Here is a 20923-nt window from a genome sequence, read left to right on the forward strand (position 1 = left end):
CTAAGGCAGAAGAGTGTAAGGGCTAGGCAATGGGGGTTAAGTGACTTGCCCAGGGTCACACAACTAGGAAGTGTCTGAGGTCAAATTTGAACCCAGCACCTCCTATCTCTAGGCCTGGCTGTCAACCCACTGAACTACCGAGCTGCCCAACTGCCCCCTCAGAATGTTGACTCTCTGACCTGATGACTTCTGAGGTGTCTTCTAGCTCTAGATCTATAATCCTATGACCCCTTGAGTATAGATTAGGCTAGGCATGTAAATAATGATGATAACTCACATTCAACTAGCATTTAAAAGTTTATAAGGACTTTCCAGCAATCTATGAGATATATAGTGTGTTATTATCCCATTTTATAGCTGAGAAAACCACAGTTCAGACAGGTTGAATACCTTGACCATCGTCACATTTACTTATATATTGTTTTAATGCTAAGTTTATAAACAAGGTAGTGGGATGGTTTTTCCACAGGCAAGTCCATTTGGTCCAGTCCATTCAGATAATAGGACAATTTCTGACTCCCTGTATATGAAAGGGATTGAGGTCTCCCCTATCCAACTCAATTTAAACTCTCCAGGTAGATAAAGAAATGAGAAATGCTTTGGCAGATGTTGACAGGGGGTAGTATGGCATTTAAAGCTTGGCCTGAGAGATTCCCATCATTCCCATTTTCCCGTGTTTGGGTCCTACCTGTGCAACAGCAGGTCAGAGCTTAGCTTGTAATTCTTTAAGACTATAAATTGTAGAGAAGGAGTACTTGTGCTTATGGGGGATTCCCTTATTGAGGAGCACCCCATATCTATGAAATTGCAGGTCCCAGCCTCCATCCCTTTCCTTAATCCCATTCATTCTAGAGGAATGAATATAGTTAAATAAAGTTTCTATGGCCAAAAAATAACGTGAACATTTCTTGACTAGACTACATGGAAATAGAAATATATTTTGGAAGAGCATACATGTTGAAGACTTTTTTTTTTAAGGTGTTTGGTTTTTTAAAACTGCTTTGTTTCTTGGCTTTATGAATGTTGACTTTGTTTCAGTCAGTAGGACTGGTTCTGAAATCCCTCTTTGGCACTTGGTCCCCAATTCAAGTGGGGCCCCAGTCAGAACAAGGGCCAGAGGCAAAGAAGGCAGTTTATCATAGACTGGATCTGCTGGATTAAAATAGGCTAGGACCTGGGGCTGAATTCAGCTGCAGAGGGTCAGATCTGAGGTAGACATATGGCTAAAGGACATATTTGATAGACAGAGGGTGATTATACAACTTTATTCCCAAGAGAAAGGGGCCAAAGGCCTAGGCACTTAGGGTTTGCCAGGGGTGGTCTGTAGAAAGGCTACTTGAGGCCAGGAACTCCGATGAGGGCAATTAGATTTGTGTAAAGAGAAAATAAGGAGTGAAAAGTAATCTGAATTTCACTTTGTTTGGCCAGTGCCATGGCTTAGTGTTCCTGGGAATTGCCCAGTATCTGGCTCTGGCATTTCAGAGGTTACTGTGGGCAAGGAATATTTTCTCCGAATCCCTCCATGATTTTAAGAACTGGAAAGGGTTTCCTTTCCTTCCACTAAGCCAGAAACAGTTCCTGTATGGGACAGAGCAAGAGCAGCAGAGTCTCTCAGCAAAATTGGAAGGGCTCCTTTGCCAGATCACTGAAGCATGTACTTGGGATCCTGAAGGAAGCCCATTTCTCTTTGGTGGAAACATTCCTGTCCATGTGGAACATAGCCATCCTCTTCACTCCCAGGTCCTTTTAGCAAAACATTTTGCCTATCTATGGGACTTCTATCTTTCCTCATCAAAGAACTCCAATATGAGCACCCTAAAAAGAGGCAGGGACCTTGTGTGTACACATTTAGAACAGCATAGAGCCTGGGCATTTCATTCAAACATAAAATAACAATCGTAACTTTAATCAGAAAATCCTTCAAGCCGCCATTTCCAGCCCCTCCTCACTTCTACTCCCTACCCCATCTTTCCATCCTCCACCAGGAAAAACAGCCAACCCGAAGCTTGTCCCAGCTGTAAAGAAGAATGGGAATTTGGGTCAAGGACAGCTAGGTAAAACTACACTTCTCTGCAAAAGTGCCTCAGGCTCCTGAGTGGCAGCACGGAGGAAGCTGGGCTTTCTCCATTTCCTGAAATGCTAGTCAGAAACTTGGCTTATGTTTGATTACATTGAGCATTTGTGCCTTAAGATAAAAATATGGTCCAGAAGCTGCCTCCCTGTTTGTATCCGTTTTCCTGATCCCACCCTCTGAATGAAATTGGAAAAGGAAAAAAATAGCAATCCCCTAATTGAGGATCGGAGGGATTCCCTTACTCCAGGGAAGTCCTGGATTTTAGGGAATTGGGTCAGTTCTGCATGGCCAGCATTCAAAACAAATGCCAAATAATGCCATGAATGCCTTCCTCCCCTCCTCTGGTCCACACTATGGAATAGGTAAGGAAAGAAGTAAGAAGGGTCATGCCATTTATCTCCCTGCCCTTCCACCCCTCACACCAGTTTACAGTGAGGTGTTAAGATTTCCTGTGGGTCAGAGAGATCCGGTTTCCATCATATACCGAGTTGTTCTGGGGTAAGATTGTCCAGCCTTGGGCTCTAGATAGCAAGGTCTCCGCTCGGCTCTGAACCATTTAAAATTTTGTTGGTTTGTCTTTGGGGTGATTGAGTGGGTATATCTTTGTTGTTTTGTTATATATTACTATTATTATATTATATATTATCATTATAGATAACAGTCAGATTGAAGAAGTGTTTCTGATTCTTGCCTCAGTGGAATGAAGTACAGAGGTTATATAGTCTGGACTGAATTGGGGCAAGGGTTAAGACCTAAGGCAATTGGCTCCTCAAAAATAGATTATTATTTTATCTATCAACACTGGCAGTCCTCTGAATGCCTGGCTGAGTTGTGGATAGAGTTTTGGACATGAAGTTTGGAAGACCTGGGTTCAAATTCTGTCTCTGATAGCTGGGTAACCTATAGCAAGACTTAATAGGATCATAGACTTAGATTTGGGAGGGATCTTAAAGTCCAATCGATTCATTTTACAGGTGAAAAAACTGAAGCCCAGAGAGATTAAATGACTTGCCCAGGGTCCCACAGCTTGTAAGTATATGACTTCCTGACTTCAGGTCCAAGAATCTACCCACTATACCACAACAATTTTTATGTATCTTTGTCATCTCCTTTAGATTTATCAACTAAGTCATTTCTAATTCAATTTAGTAAGTCCTTATTGAGTACTTGCTTTGGTCCTGGACCTAAAATCGCCTATAGGGATGCAAAGAAAAAGATTTTAAAATTTGTTGTTCTATTTGAATGTCAGAAGAAAGTTGCTTTCTGTGTTGGTATAGGGAGTGACCGTACCAGGAATTCCCATTGAGGAAATCTCAGGTCATTTGAGAATATGCCTATGCATATGTTATGTTATCAGTGAGCATGGATGGGCTGCACTCCCCATTTGTTGGAGGGAGAACCCCCATATATGAGATCACCAATCCACTGAGGCACGTGTACATACACACACACATAGATAGATAGATAGATAGATAGATAGATAGATAGATAGATAGATAGATAGATAGATAGATAGATAGATAGATAGATATAATTTATGAATAGTTTATCAGTATAAATAACTTGCATTTGGGTGCTTATATATTGTTATATATATTCTTTAATTTCTGGGAATCCTGGAAAATAGATAATCATTCAAGCACACATAATATTCTTTCTTTCCAGAATGGAAGAGGCAGGAGGTAAGGGTTAGGGAAACATATCAGGTGTTGTTGTTCAAATCCCTCCTAAAACAGAGGACTACCCAGGGCATGTTTAGTGGTACTGACAGCCTCCAAGGTTTCTTCCCTTCTCTGAAGACGATCAAATGAAATAATTTCTATAAAGTGCTTTGTAAAACTTAAATCTCTCTACATATAAGTGATGATGATGATGACGACGACAATGATGACTAAACTTTGTTGATGTTCAGTTGGATCCAACTCTTCGTGATCCCATAAACCATTACACACCAGGTCCTTCTATAATCCACTATCTCTCAACCTCTGTCCAAGTTCATGTTCATTGTTTATATGACATTCTCTCTCCATACCATCTTCTACCATTGCCTTCTCCTTTTGCCTTCAATCTTTCCCAAACAGGGTCTTTCTCAGTGGGTTCATTATGTGGCCAAAGTATTTAAGCTTTTGTATTTGACCTTCCAGTGAATCGTCTGAATTATTTTCTTTGAGCATTGACTGATTTGATCTCCTTCTTAGGGTGATGCTCATAAGTCTTTAGCACCACAATTCAAAAGTGTCAATTCTGCAGTGTTCAGCTTTCCCTGTAATCCAAGTCTTGGGGACAGAGTCAAGATGGCAGCTTAGAAACAGCAAAAATCAATTCCTCTGTGAAAACCTCTCCACACCAATCAAAAACAAAGCGCTTCAAGGGGGACAGAAAACCAAATCCAACAAGAAGACAGAGCTGAAGGACCCTCCTGCTTGATTCAACTTAAAAGGTACACAGAGAAGGTTGAATTCTTAGGTTTAAGGAAAAGAAAGAAGGAAGGTCCCAGGCTCCCTCCCCCCACCTACTCTGCTGAACTCCGGTAATTGGTGGGAACTCAGGGCTAGGGCTTCAACTGGGATGGAGTGCCTTGCTAACTACAGGAAGCTTGGGGCTCTGACTATAGCTGGCAAGGAGGCAGCTGGAAGAAAGAAGCAGAGAAGAGGGCAGCTGGTCACAGCCTTCTGCCACCACATCTCCATCTTGGACCTCTGCCTCTGGAAATTTTGGCCTCAGGGTACATTCAGCTCTGCAGATCAGCCACCCAGCTGCCCCCTGCTTGTCATTTCTTACAGCACAATAATATTCCACCACAATCACATGCCACAACTTGTTTAGCCATTTCCTACTTGATGGGCATCCCCTCAATTTCTAACTTTTTGCCACCACAAAGACATGCTATAAGTATTTTAGAACATATAGATTTTTTTCCCTTTATTCTCCTGTTCACCTGAGGAAATAAACCTAATTGCTGAGTATTTCTGGGTCAACAAATATATACACCATTTTATAACTCTTTGGGCATAATTACAGATTACTCTCCAAAATGGTTGGATCAAGTCACAGTTCCACCAACATGTATGTGTTTCTGTTTTTCTACAGTCCCTCCAACATTTGTCATTTTTCCCTTTTATTATTTTAGCCAATATGGTGGGTATGAGATGATATATCAGAGTTGTTTTGATTTATATGTCTCTAATAAAAAATGATTTAGAGCATTTTTTCATATGGTTATATTATAGGTTTGATTTCTTTATCTAAAAACTGCTCTGTTAATATCTTTTGACCGTTTATCTATTGGGGAATGGCTCATATTCTTATATGTGTGACAAGGTTCTCTATATATTTGAGATATGAGCATTCTGAGAAACTGTCTATCAAATTTTCACCCAAATCTCTATTTTCCTTCTAATCTTGGCTACATTAGTTTTATTTGTACAAGCCTTTTTAAAATTAAATGCAATCAAAATTATCCATTTTACTTCTCACAAACCTTTCTACCTCTTGCTTAGTCATAAAATTTTCTCCTATCCCTAAGTCTAATTGGTAAAATGCTCCCTAGTATTCTAATTTGCTTATAATATCTCCCTTTACATCTAGTCATGTATCCATTCTAATCTTATTTTATAGTTTCTGCCACACTGCTTTCCAGTTTCCCCAACAATGTTTGCCAAATACTGAATTCTTATCCCCAAATTTAAAATAAATATACCCAGATAAATACCAAACTGGAAATCCTAAAGATTAAATGTGAGATTAACAAAATTGAATGTAAGAAAACCATTGAGTTAATAAAACTGAGACTTCATTTTATGAAAAAAACAACAAAATAAACCATTTGTTCATATGTTCTCAAAAAGAGAGAGTAGAAGACCAAATCACCAGCATCAAAAATGAAAAGGATAAATTTACCAATAATGATGAAATCAAACCAATTATTAGAAGTTACTTGCCCAATTATATTCCAACAAATTTAATTCCTTTTATGAAACAAATATGTTGCTAATATCTAAACCAGGAAAAGCAAAATCAGAGAAATAAAATTATAGACCAATTTAATAAATATAGATGCAAAAATCCCAAGTTAAGTATTACACAAGACTATAACAATATGCCACAAAGATTATACATTATGACCAAACAGGATTTATACTAGGTATGCAGGGATTGCTTAATATAAGGAAAACTACTAACATAATCTATTACATTAACAACAAAAGTAATTAAAATCATATTATATCAATAGTTGCAGAAAAACCTTTTGACAAAATATAAAATTCTTTCATATTAAAAACATTTGAAAGCATAATTATAAATAGATTTTTCATTAGAATTATAAGAAGCATATACTTAAAACTATCAGCAAATATTATCTGTAATGGAGATAAGTTAGAAACCTCTAGAAGGTCAGTAGGATGCCCACTATTACCATTATTATTTAATATTCTATTAGAAAAGCTAGCATGGGCAGCTGGGTAGCTCAGTGGATTGAAAGTCAGGCCTAGAGATGGGAGGTCCTAGGTTCAAATCTGTTCTCAGACATTTCCTAGCTGTATGACCCTAGGCAAGTCACTTAACCCCCATTGCCTAGCCCTTACCAATCTTCTGCCTTGGAACTAATCCACAGTATTGATTCCAAGACAGAAGGTAAGGGTTTAAAAAAAATGTTTTTAAAGAAATGCTAGCAATAACAATAAAAGAAGAAAGTAATTGCAGAAATTAGAATGGGCAAAGATAATAAAACTATCTCTTTTCAAAGATGATATAATGGCATAGGTAGAAAATCCTAGAGATTTAACTAAAAAATTATTTGAAACTATCAATAACTTCAGCAAAGTAGCAGGATATAAAATAAATCCATAAATCATCAACATTTCTACATATTACCAGGAAAGCCCTGCAAGAAGAGATAGTAAGAGATGTCCCATTTAAAATAAAAGTGAAACAAAATATCCTAGTTAGAAAAATAAAATAAAATAGCCAATCATAGATAGATTAAATAGAGTGTATATCTACCAAAATAAACCCAGGAACTACATGAACATAATTATTAAACAGGTTTTACACATATAAAATAATATTTTAATAATTGGACAACTATTTATTATTCATGAGTGGGCAGAGCCAATATAATTAAAATGACAATCCTATCTAAACTAATCTATTTATTCAATGCCATCCCAATTAAATTATCACAAAATTATTTTATTGAACTAAAAAAATTCATTTGGAAGAGCAAAAGGTCAAGAGTATCAAAAAAGTTAATGGGAAAAACAGGTAAAGGAAGGAGGTCTAGTGATGTCAGATTTTAAAGCAATATTATCAAAACTATCTGGCTAAGAAATAGAAAAGTAGATCAATGAAACAGAACAGACATACCAATAAATAGTACAAAAGATTATAGGGTTGACAAAAGCATAGCCCTATTCTTCAGACATACCTTGTTACTAGAAAAACCATAGCTTTGACTATACAGTTTAAACTAGGAGACCATAATCTTAGCATGTGATAACCTGTCTTTCCTTGTTCACACTTCCTATCATGCTTAATGATCTAGAACTGCAGTTGTGGAGGCAATTTGACCTAAGTATATCTTCTTAGGCTACAGACACCAAAGTCACAGTTCCACTCTGAACTGCTTTAAATTTGGCTGGTTAGTCCTCAAGGGTAGGAGAGTGAGTATGTCTTTGCCCTCTACTATTCTGAATTAACCAGATTGGAAGATCTAATAGCCCTTCTGCTCACCCCTTGCCAGAGTTTGTGAATTTTCATAGTAATGCATGTTCTTGTTCCTGAAAAAAAAATTACTCTCATAAGAGATTGTGGTTTAATATCCATTTAGTTGTCTGTTTTACATGCCTGTGTCCACCTACTTGTGCTTATCTTATATGGGAAACCTCCCTCCCCAAAGACAGAGAGTTCTAGTCTTTGTGGTTTTTTCTCCACATCCCGCACACCATTCTAGCTGAAGTCCTTATCACTTCTCTCCTGGACTATTGCCATAGGCTCTACCTCAAGCCTCTCCTTAGTCTAATCCATCCTCTGTAGAATCAATAATTTTCTCAAAGCCCATGTCTTATGATCTCTTACTCAATGACTGAACTCCAGCAGCTCCCTGTTTTGTAAGGATCAAATATAAATTCCTTGGATTGCCATTTAAAAGTCTTCACATTTCATCTCTTTGCTACCTTTCTAATCATTTTTTTTAAAAAAACTTTTACCTTCCATCTTGGAATCAATACTGTATATTGACCCCCTATCGCTTAGGGGGTCAAGTGACTTGCCCAGGGTCACACAGCTAGGAAGTGTCTGAGATCCAATTTGAACCCAGGACCTCCTGTCTTTGGGTCTGGCTCTCAACCACTGAACCACCCAGCTGCCCCCAATCTAATCATCTTAATATTCTTCCTCACAACTTTTCAGTCTAGCCATACATACTATCCCACTTGCTTTTCTTCACAAATATACCACCTCTTGACCACATGCCTTTATATACCAGATGTTCCCTGTGACTTGAATGCTCTCCTTCCTCTCCTTCAACCCATCAGGAATGTTTGATTTTCTTGAGCATTCAGTTTTGTCACCATTTTCTTTGTGATGCCCTTCCTGATCCCCGCCAGTTGTTAATGTACTCTTTCTCAAAACTACTTTGTATGTTGACTTTAAAAGATTACTCTATTGCAAATATTAATAATATGGAAATAGGTTTTGAACAATGATACATGTAACCCAATGGAATTGCTCATTGGCTACAGGAGGGGGGAGGAAGGAGGGAGAGGAAAGAACATGAATCATGTAACCATGGAAAAATATTCTTAATTAATTAATTAAAGAACTACCTTGATTTCCTCTTGTGTGTCTCTATATAATGGATATATTGTGTATCTACATGCTATTCCCGCCTTTAGACGTAAACTCCTTGAAGACAAGTCATTTCCCTGTTGGTTTTGTATCCCTATCAGTTAGCACAGTGCCTGACCAAAATGTTTGGTGATGAATTGATTGCTTTTTGGGCAGCACTTAAGTGGGTTTTCATGAGCAGGGAGCCACTCTGGAGGGGGAAGGGAGTACCTTTTAGAGCAGGGGTTTAATTAATTATTGGAAGGAGGAAATATCTTGCGAGCTAACTTCATTCGGCCAGCCAACCTGAACAGATTTGTCCTCCTCTGTGTTTATGCCTTTAGGACTTGAAAGTATTGGTGCTTCTTTTTCACCGAAGTCTTCCTTTTAAGGGATTCATAAAATGACAAAATCACGTAGTAGTGTGGGTCTAGCTTAGGAGCTCCAATTTCCTCTCTAGCCACCAGGTGGCGCTCATACTCATCCCTATGGTTTCTCCCGGTTCGCCCATACCCACGGAGGAGCTGCAGTTCTAAGCTTGTCAGGGTCCCCAAGCTCCAATCCCTAAGCCGTGCTGCCGCTGGCGAGGATCTGGCCCTAGCAAAATGAGCTCGGAGGCTCCCACCAAATGGAAGAGGCTGTTTTTCAGGAAGTGCTAGTCATACGATCTTGGTTTAATATCAAACATTCTTGGCTATTCCGTGCAGTGTTTATTTACTCAGTACATAATCAATAGGCTAGTAAATAGTACACGATAACTAGGTAACAAAGCACAGTAAATATGTTTACAGTCTGCCAAGCTGCCAGTAGCCAGGGGCTGCTCCGAGGTGCAGTAGACTGAGCAGGGGGCCAAGAGTTTTCTTGAATTCTAATTCAGCCTCAGACACTTACTAGCTTGGGTGACCCTGGACAAGTCACTCAACCCTATTTGCCTCCGTTTTCTCATTTGTAAAATGGGCTGGAGAAGGGAATGGCAAGCCACACAGTGTCTTTCCCTAGATAACTCCAAATGGGATCATAAGAAGTCCAAAATGGCCGAAAACAAATGAAAAACAACAGCAAAAGCACTCCTAACCCTCTACTTTTCAAACCCCATAAGGTCCTCTGGCCAAAGACTCTATCTGAACCCAAGAATTCCAGGAAATGTTCGGCTTGAGATTATTTTGTTCCCTCTGGAGGGGGCAAAGGAGTACCAGTTTAAAGCTCCTCTCACAGGATGAAAAGGCTAAAGCTCCGGGGGACTGTTGAACCTGGACCTCACAGCACAGGCTGTGGTCTTGGGAGCTCAGCTTAGCCTGGGGATGGAGCTCAGGTCAGGTATAAATGGAAATATATGTTCTGGGGCTTCAGCTGTCAAGCTTTTGGCTGGGAGCTCTGAGTCCTACTCAAGAGATGAGCTGTACTCAGCGATGCCCGAGTCCCTCTTTCTCTTCCATCTTGGGGCACTTCTCTGCTTCAGCTGTGCTCTCTTCCCACTTACTCTCCACACACCCTGGCCAGTTCTCTGCTTCTCACAGCAGGATACTGAAAGGGACACTGTATCTCCAGGGATAAACTGGCAATAAAGTAGCTGTGCTTTGTCCATCATGGGGCTTCTGTAACAAGCACCCCGCAAACCTTTGCAATCTAGATTTTCCAATACTTCAAGAAATTCACTTTTCCACCCATATAGCAACTAGTTGGAGCTGTGGATAGATTCCTGGGCTGGGAATCAGAAAGATGTTCATCTAGATTCTACTTACTGGCTTGTGACAACCTTTGTCTGCCTCAGTTTCCTCAACTAGAAAATGGGGGTAACATTAACACTTACCTTCCAAAATTAGTGAGGATCAAATGAGATATTTTTTTGTTGGAAAATTTAATTTAATTAATTAATTTGGAAAATTTTTCATGGTTACAAGATTCATGTCCTTTTCCTTCCTTTCCCCCCATAGCCAACACACAATTCCATTGGGTTTTACGGGTATCATTGATCCTGACCTATTTTCATATTATTGATTTTTGCACCAGGGTGATCCTTTAGAGTCTATATTCCCACCAACCCATGTGATCAAGCAGTTGTTTTTCTTCTGTATTTCTATTCCCACAGTTCTTCCTCTGAATGTGGATAGTGTTCTTTCTCATAAGTCCAAATGAGATATTATTTGTAAAAACAAAAAAAAAACAATTGCTTAACACAGTGCCAGACATACAGTTAGCACACTATAAATGCTTATTTCCTCCTTTGCCATGTGACTATTCTCTCCATATGTGTAATATGTATTTATACATAAACATACATAGTATATATAGGAATTCTGCCAGGACTCAACTGACAAATTTTTTTTCAAAAATTTATTAATTTGTTTGTTACATTAGAATATTTAGTTAACTTCCTCCCTCCCTTTCCTACCCCATTAGAGAAAGTATCATTTGGCAAAAAGATATAAGAAAATTTTGCCTTACTTATCTCTATGTATCTGGAGGTGGACCTATACAAATCATTCTTCAAACAATATTTCTACTGTTTTATATAATGTTCTCTTGGTTTTGCTCACTTCATTTGTTATAATTTCATGTAGGACTAGAACAACTTTTGGAACTGGTCTGAAAGGAATTGTCTGGCAAACATCTTCTGGTGACCAGTCCATCTGATTTTAGTAACCAACTTGGTTAGCCATACATTTGACGAGTCACTTTTTTATATGGGTGTAGGATGTGGGGTTTTGGTTTTTAAAAGATTCCTCTCTTACAAAAATTAATAATATGGAAATAGGTATTGAGTGATGATACATATACAGCCCAGTGGAATTGCTTGTTGGCTCTGGGAGAGGGGAAGGAGAGGGGAAGGAAAGGGGAGGGAAAGAACATGAATCATGTAACCATGGAAGAACACTTAAAAATAAATTAACCCATTAAAAAATAATTTAAAAAACCAAAAGCCTTTCTCCATTCTGGGAATAGCCTGGTGATGCTCCCTGGCTTATCAACGTCTTTCCAAACTGTGCTTCTCAGAACTGAACACAATATTTTATTTTAAAAAAAACCTTAACCTTTTGTCTTAGAATTGATATGAAATATAAAACTCAAGACAGAAGACTAGGAAGGACTAGGCAATTCAGGTTAAGTGACTTGCCCAGGATCACACAGTCTGAGATCAGAGTTGAACCCAGGATCTCCTGTCTTTAAGCTTGGCTCTTGATATTTTGAGTCATCTTGCTGTAACTGAATGCAATACTTTCAATTTGTCTGTCCAGGACAGAATATAGAAGGGTTTCTACCTCATCATTCATGGAAGCTATCCCTCTCTTGCTATTCAGTTATTTCAGTAGTGTCAGAGTCTCTGTGACCCCATTTTGGAGGGATTCTCTTGGCAAAAATAGTAGAGTGGTTTGCTGTTTCTTTTTCCAGCACATTTTACAAATTAGGAAACTGAGGCAAATGGGGTAAATGACTTGCCAAATGACTGACAGCTAGTAAGTATCTGAGGCCAGATTTGAGTTAAAAAAAAAAAGGAATTTTCCTTATTCCAAATCCACTGCGCCACCTAGCTTCTCCTTAATACAACTCAAATCTTTCTCTTAATGTAGCCCCAAATCACATAAACTCTTTTGGTGGTCATATCACATTGTGTTTCCACATTGAACTTGCAATCCACTAAAACCCCAAAATCTTTTTCAGATAAACTGCTCTCTAAGTACAGTTCCCCATCCTGTATTTAGCAACTTGATTTTTTAAACCAAGTATAAGGCTTTCTGTTTAGTCCTATTTAATTCCATCCTTCTGGGATTACAATCATTCTTGCATCTGAAAAAGTTGGGGTGGGGGGTTGGGGAGAGAGCTAGGTGGCTCAGTGGACAGAGCACTAAGTCTGGAGTCAGGAGGCCCTGAGTTTAAATCTGGCCTCAGACACTTCCTAACTGTGTGACCCTGGGCAAGTCACTTAACTTCCATTGCCTAGCCCTTACATAGTATATTGATAAAGCTAAGAGTTTAAAAAAAAAAAGGATGGATGTGTGTGTATCTATTGAAGAAATCAATGCCTTTTCAAACCAAATGGCCAAATATTTAGCACTCCAGCTTCTTCTCATCCCACTTTTGAGTTTGGTGACATACAACTGACATCTAAGGGGTAGCTCTTCTTGTATCGAGATTTAAAAATCATCAAGGGACCTTTTGCCCATAAGAAAGAATGAGGCGTGAGAGAAGCACTTCTGCCAATTACCTTGTCATTAGTAGCTCAGAAAGAAAAGAAATAGAACTTGAAAGCAGCCGCCCATAATCCCACGTTATTAAAACAAATGAGTTTCTAATGTTCTCCTGTGTAACAAGGAGGTACTAGCATCTGCCCATTACCTTCTGTCTTAGAATCTATACTAAGTATCAGTTCCAAGGCAAAACAATGACTAAGGGCTAGGCACTGGGGGTTAAGTGACTTGCCCAGGGTCACATAGCTAAGATGTGTCTGAGGCCAAATTTGAACCTCAGACCTCCTGGCTCCAAACCTGGCTCTCTATCCACTGAGCCACACATCTGTCCTGTTGCTGGTGGTCTTCAGGTGGTCTTGGGATAGAAAACAAATCTTGAACTATAACCAATCCATAAGAGTGCATTCATTCATTCATTCATTCTATAAACATTTATTAAACACCTCCTGTGTTCCTGGAACTGTGCCAAGAGACAAAAATGACAATGTCCCTTCCCTCAACAAACTTACATTCTACTAGGGAGACCAGAAGGCCAGTTATCATCCTAGATCTATTAAGGATATCTTTAAAAAAAAAAAAAAACTTTTTCCTTCTTAGAATCAATACTGTGTATTGGTTCCAAGGCAGAAGAGACATAAGGGTTAGGCAGTGGGGGTTAAGTGACCTACCCAAGGTCACACAGCTAAGAAGTAAAGTGACTGAGGCCAAATCTGAACCCAAGACCTCCTGTCTCTAGGTCTGGCTCTCAATCCATTGAGCCACCAGCTGCCCCCTATTAAGGGTATCTTGGCAGCTTCAGTAGAATATATACCAAGCTTGGTGCTGGTGGGATTTGTGAGGTGCACTTTGTGAAGGCAACCCAGCACTGGACTTTTTTTTTTAATGTGATTTCATCCTGGTGTCAGGTCAGGAGTTGGGAGGACCTGGGTTCAAAATAGGCTTCAGACACTTCCTAGGTAAATGACTTTGGGTAAGTCATTTAACCCTAATTGCCTAGCCCCTGCTACTCTTCTGTCTTAGAATTGATACTAAGACAGAAGGTAAGAGTTTTTTTTTATTTTTATTTTTTAAAAAACCCTTACCTTCCGTATTGGAGTCAATACTATGTATTGGCTCCAAGGCAGAAGAGTGGTAAGGGCTAGGCAATGGGGGTTAAGTGACTTGCCCAGGGTCACACAGCTGGGAGAAGGTAAGAGTCTTTTAAAAAATGTATTATGGCTGGTAGGTTTATAGATTTGGAATTTTTTTTTACACCAAATGATAGATTTAGATAGAATTAAAGCTAGATTAGTTAGAATTAGAACTAGATTAGAGATTGATAATGGTTATGGAAGGAAGGAAATGAATATTTACTATGTGTCAGGCACTGAGCTTTGAACTTGACAAATATTATCTCATTAGAGCCTCACAAGAATCTTGAGAATTTGGTGCTATTATTATCATCCCCATTTTACATCTAAGGGAACTGAGGCAGACAACAGGTAAGTGGCTTGCCTACGGTAATAGAGCTGAGTAAACTAGCCTGTCTGAGGTCAGATTTAAACTTGGTTCTTCCTGATTCCAGACCCAGGCTCTATCCACTGCACAGTACCACTACCTGTCTTGGGCCATGGAGATGTAGTCAGTTTTCCTTGGTTACAAGGATAGGGATGAATAGATCCCTGTGATCAAGTACAAGCAGAAATATCAAGTTGTCTGACATGTGACGTGTGTACTAGCAGGGTAGTTAGACAAGTCACGCCTTCACATGCTATCAACAAAGCCTAATGCTTTGGGGAGGGCATAATATTTTCTTTACATTCTTTATACATATGAAACGTGCTCTGAAAAATTGATTCCTGAAAACCTGATTCCGTATGCCTTTTGCCCACGTACATTCGACATCCAAAAGGCCTGTTTTGTTTTTCATTTATGGTAAATGGAGGTGTTTTAAATGCATGACATCAGCCTCAATTGAAAAATGGCTAGTTCCATCGTCTCCACAGCCTTTCCATCCCGGTATGTAGTTAGGATTTGCTCCCAGGACTGTAACCCCAGCTTCCCGCGTCCCTCCTCACTAGAGTAAGGAAGATGCATAAGTTTTGTGTAGCTCGGCGATCACGGCCGGGAAAGCAGGTTTTACTCAGGCTTTTACTTTTGTCCTTTGTTCTTTTATTTCTTCTACTTCGAGTGATTATTAATAAATCACATCAAATGTTATTGGATATTAATTTTAATCTTACAACTCATCTCTGAGCTTTTGCTCGCTGGCAATGTCTGGCGTTGAGGAGATCTCTGACAGTGGGAAATGGGCTCCCTGACCTCAGACGCAGGCTAGGGCACTTATGCTATTTGTAGAGCTGCCCCTTCTAGAGTCCTTTCACATCCATTACCTAATCAAAATGGCTAGGAAGGAATGAAGAAGGCATTCATGAAGCGCTGGACCAGGCACCTGGATACAAGTGTAAAGAGGTTTCTATTCTAATGGGAGACAAAAGATAACTGAGTCCTGCCCAGGGAAGGGCGTTTGGTTCTGGGGAATCATGGGGCAGTCCACTGTCACACTCTTTTCAGTAGCAAAGGTATTATTGATTTGATTATTGTTGTCCGATCAAGAGCTGGAGGTGAAGCAGGGCAGTTTGCAGAGGAGACTGATGGCAAGAAGCTTTCCTTGGCCCTGGTTTCCCAATGGAAGACTCGATAGAATGTGAATCTTCATCTGAATTTGTATCGGGACCTCTCAGACCCTGGGCAGTCAGCCAAAGTAGAGTGGATTGACATCCCCAGGGAAAGGGTGGGTTTCCACATTTTTCTCCCATTCAGATCAGGAAACAGAACATCAGAGAGGTTAAGTAAGTAACTTGCATGATGAGTTAGTAACACACAATGAGTTAGTGACGGAGCAGGAACTAGGTCTCGAAACTTCTGAGTTTTAGGCTCTTTTGATTATGTTTTATAGAATAGAGTCGAGTCAATTCCTGTCAAATTAATAATAGAGATAAAATACAATTACCATAAACTCCAAAGGTCAGTAAGGTGGTGTAGTGAATAGAGTGCCAGGCCTGGAGTTAGGAAGACCTAAGTTCAAATCTGGCCTCAGATACTATCTGTGTGACCTTGGGTAAGTCCCTTAACAGTTTACCCTACTTTTCTCATCTGCAAAATGAGCTGAAGAAGGAGATGGCAAACCACTCCAGTATTTTCATCAAGAGAACCCAAAAAGGGGTCACAAAGAGTCAGACAAAACTGAAAAGATGGAAGGACAAAAAAATGGAATTTGATTTTCCATGATGACAATATTTATTGGGAAAAATCATAATTGATCTAGACTGCCTTCTGTGATTCTACTTTAGATTCTATAAAACTCTAAGGAAGAGAATCTTTCTTGTAGGACTTAAATTAATATTCAGCAACTCCAAATATTAATTTTATAAAGTTTATTAATAATCACTTGAAGTAGAAGGAATAAAAAGGAAATAGAAGTAACAAAAAACTAATTATTTAACAAAATTAAGACCATGTGACTAAGTTCTCCTTGTCTGTTTAAAAAAGCCTGCTCCACCAAAGCCCAACAGGAAGACAAGAAAGCTAGAGGTGGAGCTATGCCAAATTTATATCCTTCCTATGTCAGCATGTAATATAAGGAGAGTAGGGTGCTGAGAATTGTAGTTTTTAGGGTAACAGATTCTAATTACAAATTCTGAATGCAAAAAAAGAAATGCAATCGAGTGGCTGACTACTTTTTGGGGGGAACCCAGCTCTCCCTTTTCCTTATAAACTATTCCTTTTCCAATTAACTCAAGGGTTCTTAGCCTGGTATCTACAAACTTGCTTTTAAAAAATATTTTGAAAATTAGATTTCAATATAATTGGTTTTTCCTTTGTAAATATTATGTCCTTTATTTTACTCATTTAAAAACAGTATTCTGAGAAGGGGTCCATAAGCTACACCAGACTGCCAAAGGTGTTTATGACACAAACAAGGTTAAGCATTCCTGCTCTGGCTTTACCTGAAAGAGTTACAGGAAGAGAGTTAATGGTATGTGGGAAAGCAGTGCCTATTTTTGAACATAGATTTATGTTGCTGGTGTGTAAAACCTACAGCTATTTTGGGTTTTAGCTTTGGAGCTGAAAGGGACCTCAGGGGCCAACTAGACTAATCCCCTCATTTTTAGATGATGGAATATATCCAGGGAAATTGTCATACTGGTAATAAGCGTCAGGCTGAATTCAGGTGTTCTAACTACAAAACCGTCTTCTTTCCATTGTAGCCAGATCAAATGAATGATACTGACTGTTTAAATTTTCACTGTGAGCATTTATACCTCATAAACACTAGAAATCAAAGACTTAAATTGTTTTTATTTTATTTTTTTAAAGAAAGTAATGGAGAAAATGTTAAAAATGGTAAACAGATTTAATTAAGTTTGAGAAATTCAGAAGATTAGGTTTTAAAGTGGGACAACCAAAGGAACCACTCAAGGTTCTTACTAAAATGTAAAGTCCTTTCAGTAATGAGACATCATATGCCCGAAGCAGGGTCCAAAGTGCCTATGTGGTTCCTTGGAACCAGGAAGGGCAGCTCTGAGAATGCTTCAGTGGGGGTGCAAAAGGATGGGGAGATGGCTCCTCCTATGAAGCATAGACTGTGTTTCTTCTCCCCAACCCTTTAGAAGAGATCATAGTTGTTAAATAAGAGTAACATCTTCATCAGAAAAGAAAAACTAACGTCTGCCATCTTCATCATTAGAGCACATATTTCTATAGCTCTCCCTGAATCACAGTACTGTTTACATTGTTACACATACCATACCATGACTATGGATTAAGTCCTGAATTTGTATTCTAAACTGGGGACACTCACTGTAGCATCTGGAGTGAGGTCTCCTTGAGTTTAAGGAATTGAAAAATAAGGAAGCGATTTGAAGTATCTCTCCTATTAATTTCAATTCCTTCACTTCATGGCAAACATCTCTCCAAATGAATGATTGTATTGTTGCTCTGCCTCCTTGTGAGGCAAGGAAGAAGGAAGCCCATGTACAACAGAACTTATCTGTTCAAAGGAGATTTTTTTTAATGGTACTCTGTACACGAAGATAGAGACGGGAGTGGGGCACTATTGTTCTCACAGTCGGTGTCCAGGTGGAGGTGATGGTTTGGCAGTTCACCAGGTGGTGGCTGTGTGACAGATCTAAAGAGAATGCCTTTTTGGTACAGGGAAAGTCCCTGGCTGCTTTCAGAGATTCTTTCTTTTTTAAGGTGGTCATTCGTGAGGAACAAGGTAGAGGAGGCTAAGAGGATGGGATTGGAATATATCTTGATTTACCTAAGCTTAGATAACAAGGGGCAATTTGGAAAATCTTATCTCTGGTGCCAGGTATCTTGGGGCAGCACAGGTTCAGATAACTTCTATCTTAGAGGTTATTATTGACTAAAAAGGGGAAAACTTCTTATTTGGCTTTAAAGGTGAAAGCAAAAATCATGGGACAATGAACACTTATGGAATATAAGCCAAATCACGTGACAAATACTAGGAGAACAGTCTTGGATTATTTTCCCCAGTGGTTGACTTTCTACCAGTGTACATTTTGAGCACAAGTCTTGGTCCTGGCTGTTCCCATGATCATTTTCTTTCTTTTCTTCGGAGAGCCCCAGAAAACCAGCTCCTTTATTTCTCTTTGCTTTGCCACCAATTTCTGCCCTTTTTGGCCCACTATAAAGCAATATATCATCAGCTCTTATCCACCCTCTTGATCCTGAATCCTGCTTACAACTCTTTGGATGCTCCTTTTATATACTCTTCCCATCTTCCATTCCCAATTCTATTGTAAGGCACACATACACACACAGAGATAACATTCCCCCTCTCCCATTTAGGCTCTGTAAGAAAAGGAAGGAAGAAGCATTTATTAAGTATTTACTATGTAAAGGGGGTTTTGGGGTGCATTGGTGTTCATAGACTAGTCCCTCTGGTATGAGAGCTTTCCCAGACTTTTTCAGGGCCTCTTTCCTTCTTTGATGTTCACCTGCCACCGGGCTCTTAGTTGTGGCTCCAAAAAGCTATATGGTCTGTGCAGTGATCACATTTGGTAAACTGTCTTGAGGGTAACTGATGGGTCCTAAACACACCTATCGCCTCATGAATGTAAAGCCCTTCCCCAGCAAAATGGGCGGATGAGAACAATGTGTTCAAATGGCCATGAACGTGGGGGAGGCAGTGCTTAGAGCTTGGTTAGATAGCGAAGAAGCCAGGATCATCCACTACATCCCCAGTCATCAGTCATCTCCAGTTTTGTCTTGCCATTGGACTTGGATGATTCTGTAAGAGAGAGTGAGGTCAAGTCTGCCTCTCTTCCAGCCGTTTCACTGGAGAGTCAAGGCATCACCCTCTGAAAATGTCAGACAAACAACGCTGTGTACCAGGCACTGTGCTAGAAGCACTTCATCTCATTTGATCCTGACCACAATCATGGCAGGTACATGCTATTATTAGCCTCATTTTACCATTAAGGAGATGGAGGCAGACAGAAATGAAGAGATTGGACCAGGGTCCACGCTAGTGTATGAGGCTGGATTTGAACTCATGCCTTCCTGATCCCCAGGCTAGTAATAACTAGGTGCGTCATAGGTAAAGATGCTCATGGCTATTGTCTCATGGGTCCCACCTCACACACGGGTCCCTAGAAAATGACTCTAGATTCGAAGTATTTTGTGGGTTAGTGTCTATTCTTATGTATTTTTTTATAGGGCCAATCAAAGAATAAAGTTTAAAACACATACAAATATCCCAAAGTCCAAAAAAACCCCCCACCCAGAAATGTTTACTCAAAAGCATAACGAAATAAGGGGATTGCCTTCCTATGCGTGTGAGGTTGCACTTCCCCACAGGTCCCACTAGCAGAGAAGGGGAATCGATCAACTAGGAAATCCGGAGAAACGCACGGAAGGGGACTAAGGCGACCTCGGGCTCCTGCCTCCATCTCTGCTCTCTTCTGAACAAGTGCGGAGTTCTCACTCTCTGCCGCCATCTGCTGGGCATTAGCTGCAATGGCGCTTCTTCTGCAGCCTGCCTCGCGAGTTCTGCTGGCGCCGAGCCTCCCTACTCTAGCCCGAGCAGCCTTCGGGTCCTTGGGCTTTGGTTTTCGAGCTCCTCTTTCTTTATCTGTTTTTTTGCCTCCGGTGTACCCAGGCTGTATCAGGTATGCACGGAGTCGTTTAAATATTGCGCCCCCCAACTAGAACGTCAGCTCCTTAAGGCCGGGGACGGCGTTTTGGGCTTCCTTTGGTTCCCCGCAGTACCAGGTCCATATTAATAGCTTAATAACTGCTTGTGGACTGAGAGCTTCTGTTTGCTAAGAGCTCTTTCAGGCCAAATTTTTGCCTTATTCCAATATTTCAATGAATCTGTTATCTCATCGACCTCAGTAGTCCACCCCACCCCCACCCCCAATGTAGATTGCAGCTCTTGTCCACATCTTCCCATAGCTTCACCGCAGAGGATGACTCCCGAGCGCTGGGTGCTTTCTAGGATGCTAGTGGGGTGCGTGGGTGACTAGTCCATCTTCTTTTTGATTCCTACGTCTTTCTAAGAACATGTTTTTAAAACCTAACGTTAAGTCTTCGAATTGATGCGAATTATCATTTCCAAGGCAAAAGAGAAGTTAAAGGCTGGGCATTGGAGGTTATATGACTTCTGCAGGGTCACACAGCTAGGAAGTGTCTGAGATTAGATTGGAACCCAGGATTTCCCATCTCCAGGTCTGTCTATCCACCGAGCCACCTAGCTGCCCCCCACTCCCACCGCAACAACATTGTTCTCAGTGTCTCTGCATCATTCCATATGTGCCATGTGTTG

General features: G+C 40.0%; 1 protein-coding gene across 1 annotated transcript in view; it reads right to left on the minus strand.

Moving 5' to 3' along the window:
• Positions 1 to 18141: 18141 nt before the first annotated feature.
• The window catches only part of MRTFB (myocardin related transcription factor B), a 396134-nt gene continuing 393352 nt past the window's right edge, over positions 18142 to 20923 (minus strand). Inside the window, exon 19 of the mRNA XM_056806173.1 lies at positions 18142 to 18948. Within this exon, the coding sequence (XP_056662151.1) occupies positions 18859 to 18948 (90 nt within the window). The 3' untranslated portion in view covers positions 18142 to 18858. The remainder of the gene's footprint in view (positions 18949 to 20923) is intronic.

This window comes from Monodelphis domestica, chromosome 7 (genome assembly GCF_027887165.1).
Source record: "Monodelphis domestica isolate mMonDom1 chromosome 7, mMonDom1.pri, whole genome shotgun sequence".
Classification (NCBI taxonomy): domain Eukaryota; kingdom Metazoa; phylum Chordata; class Mammalia; order Didelphimorphia; family Didelphidae; genus Monodelphis; species Monodelphis domestica.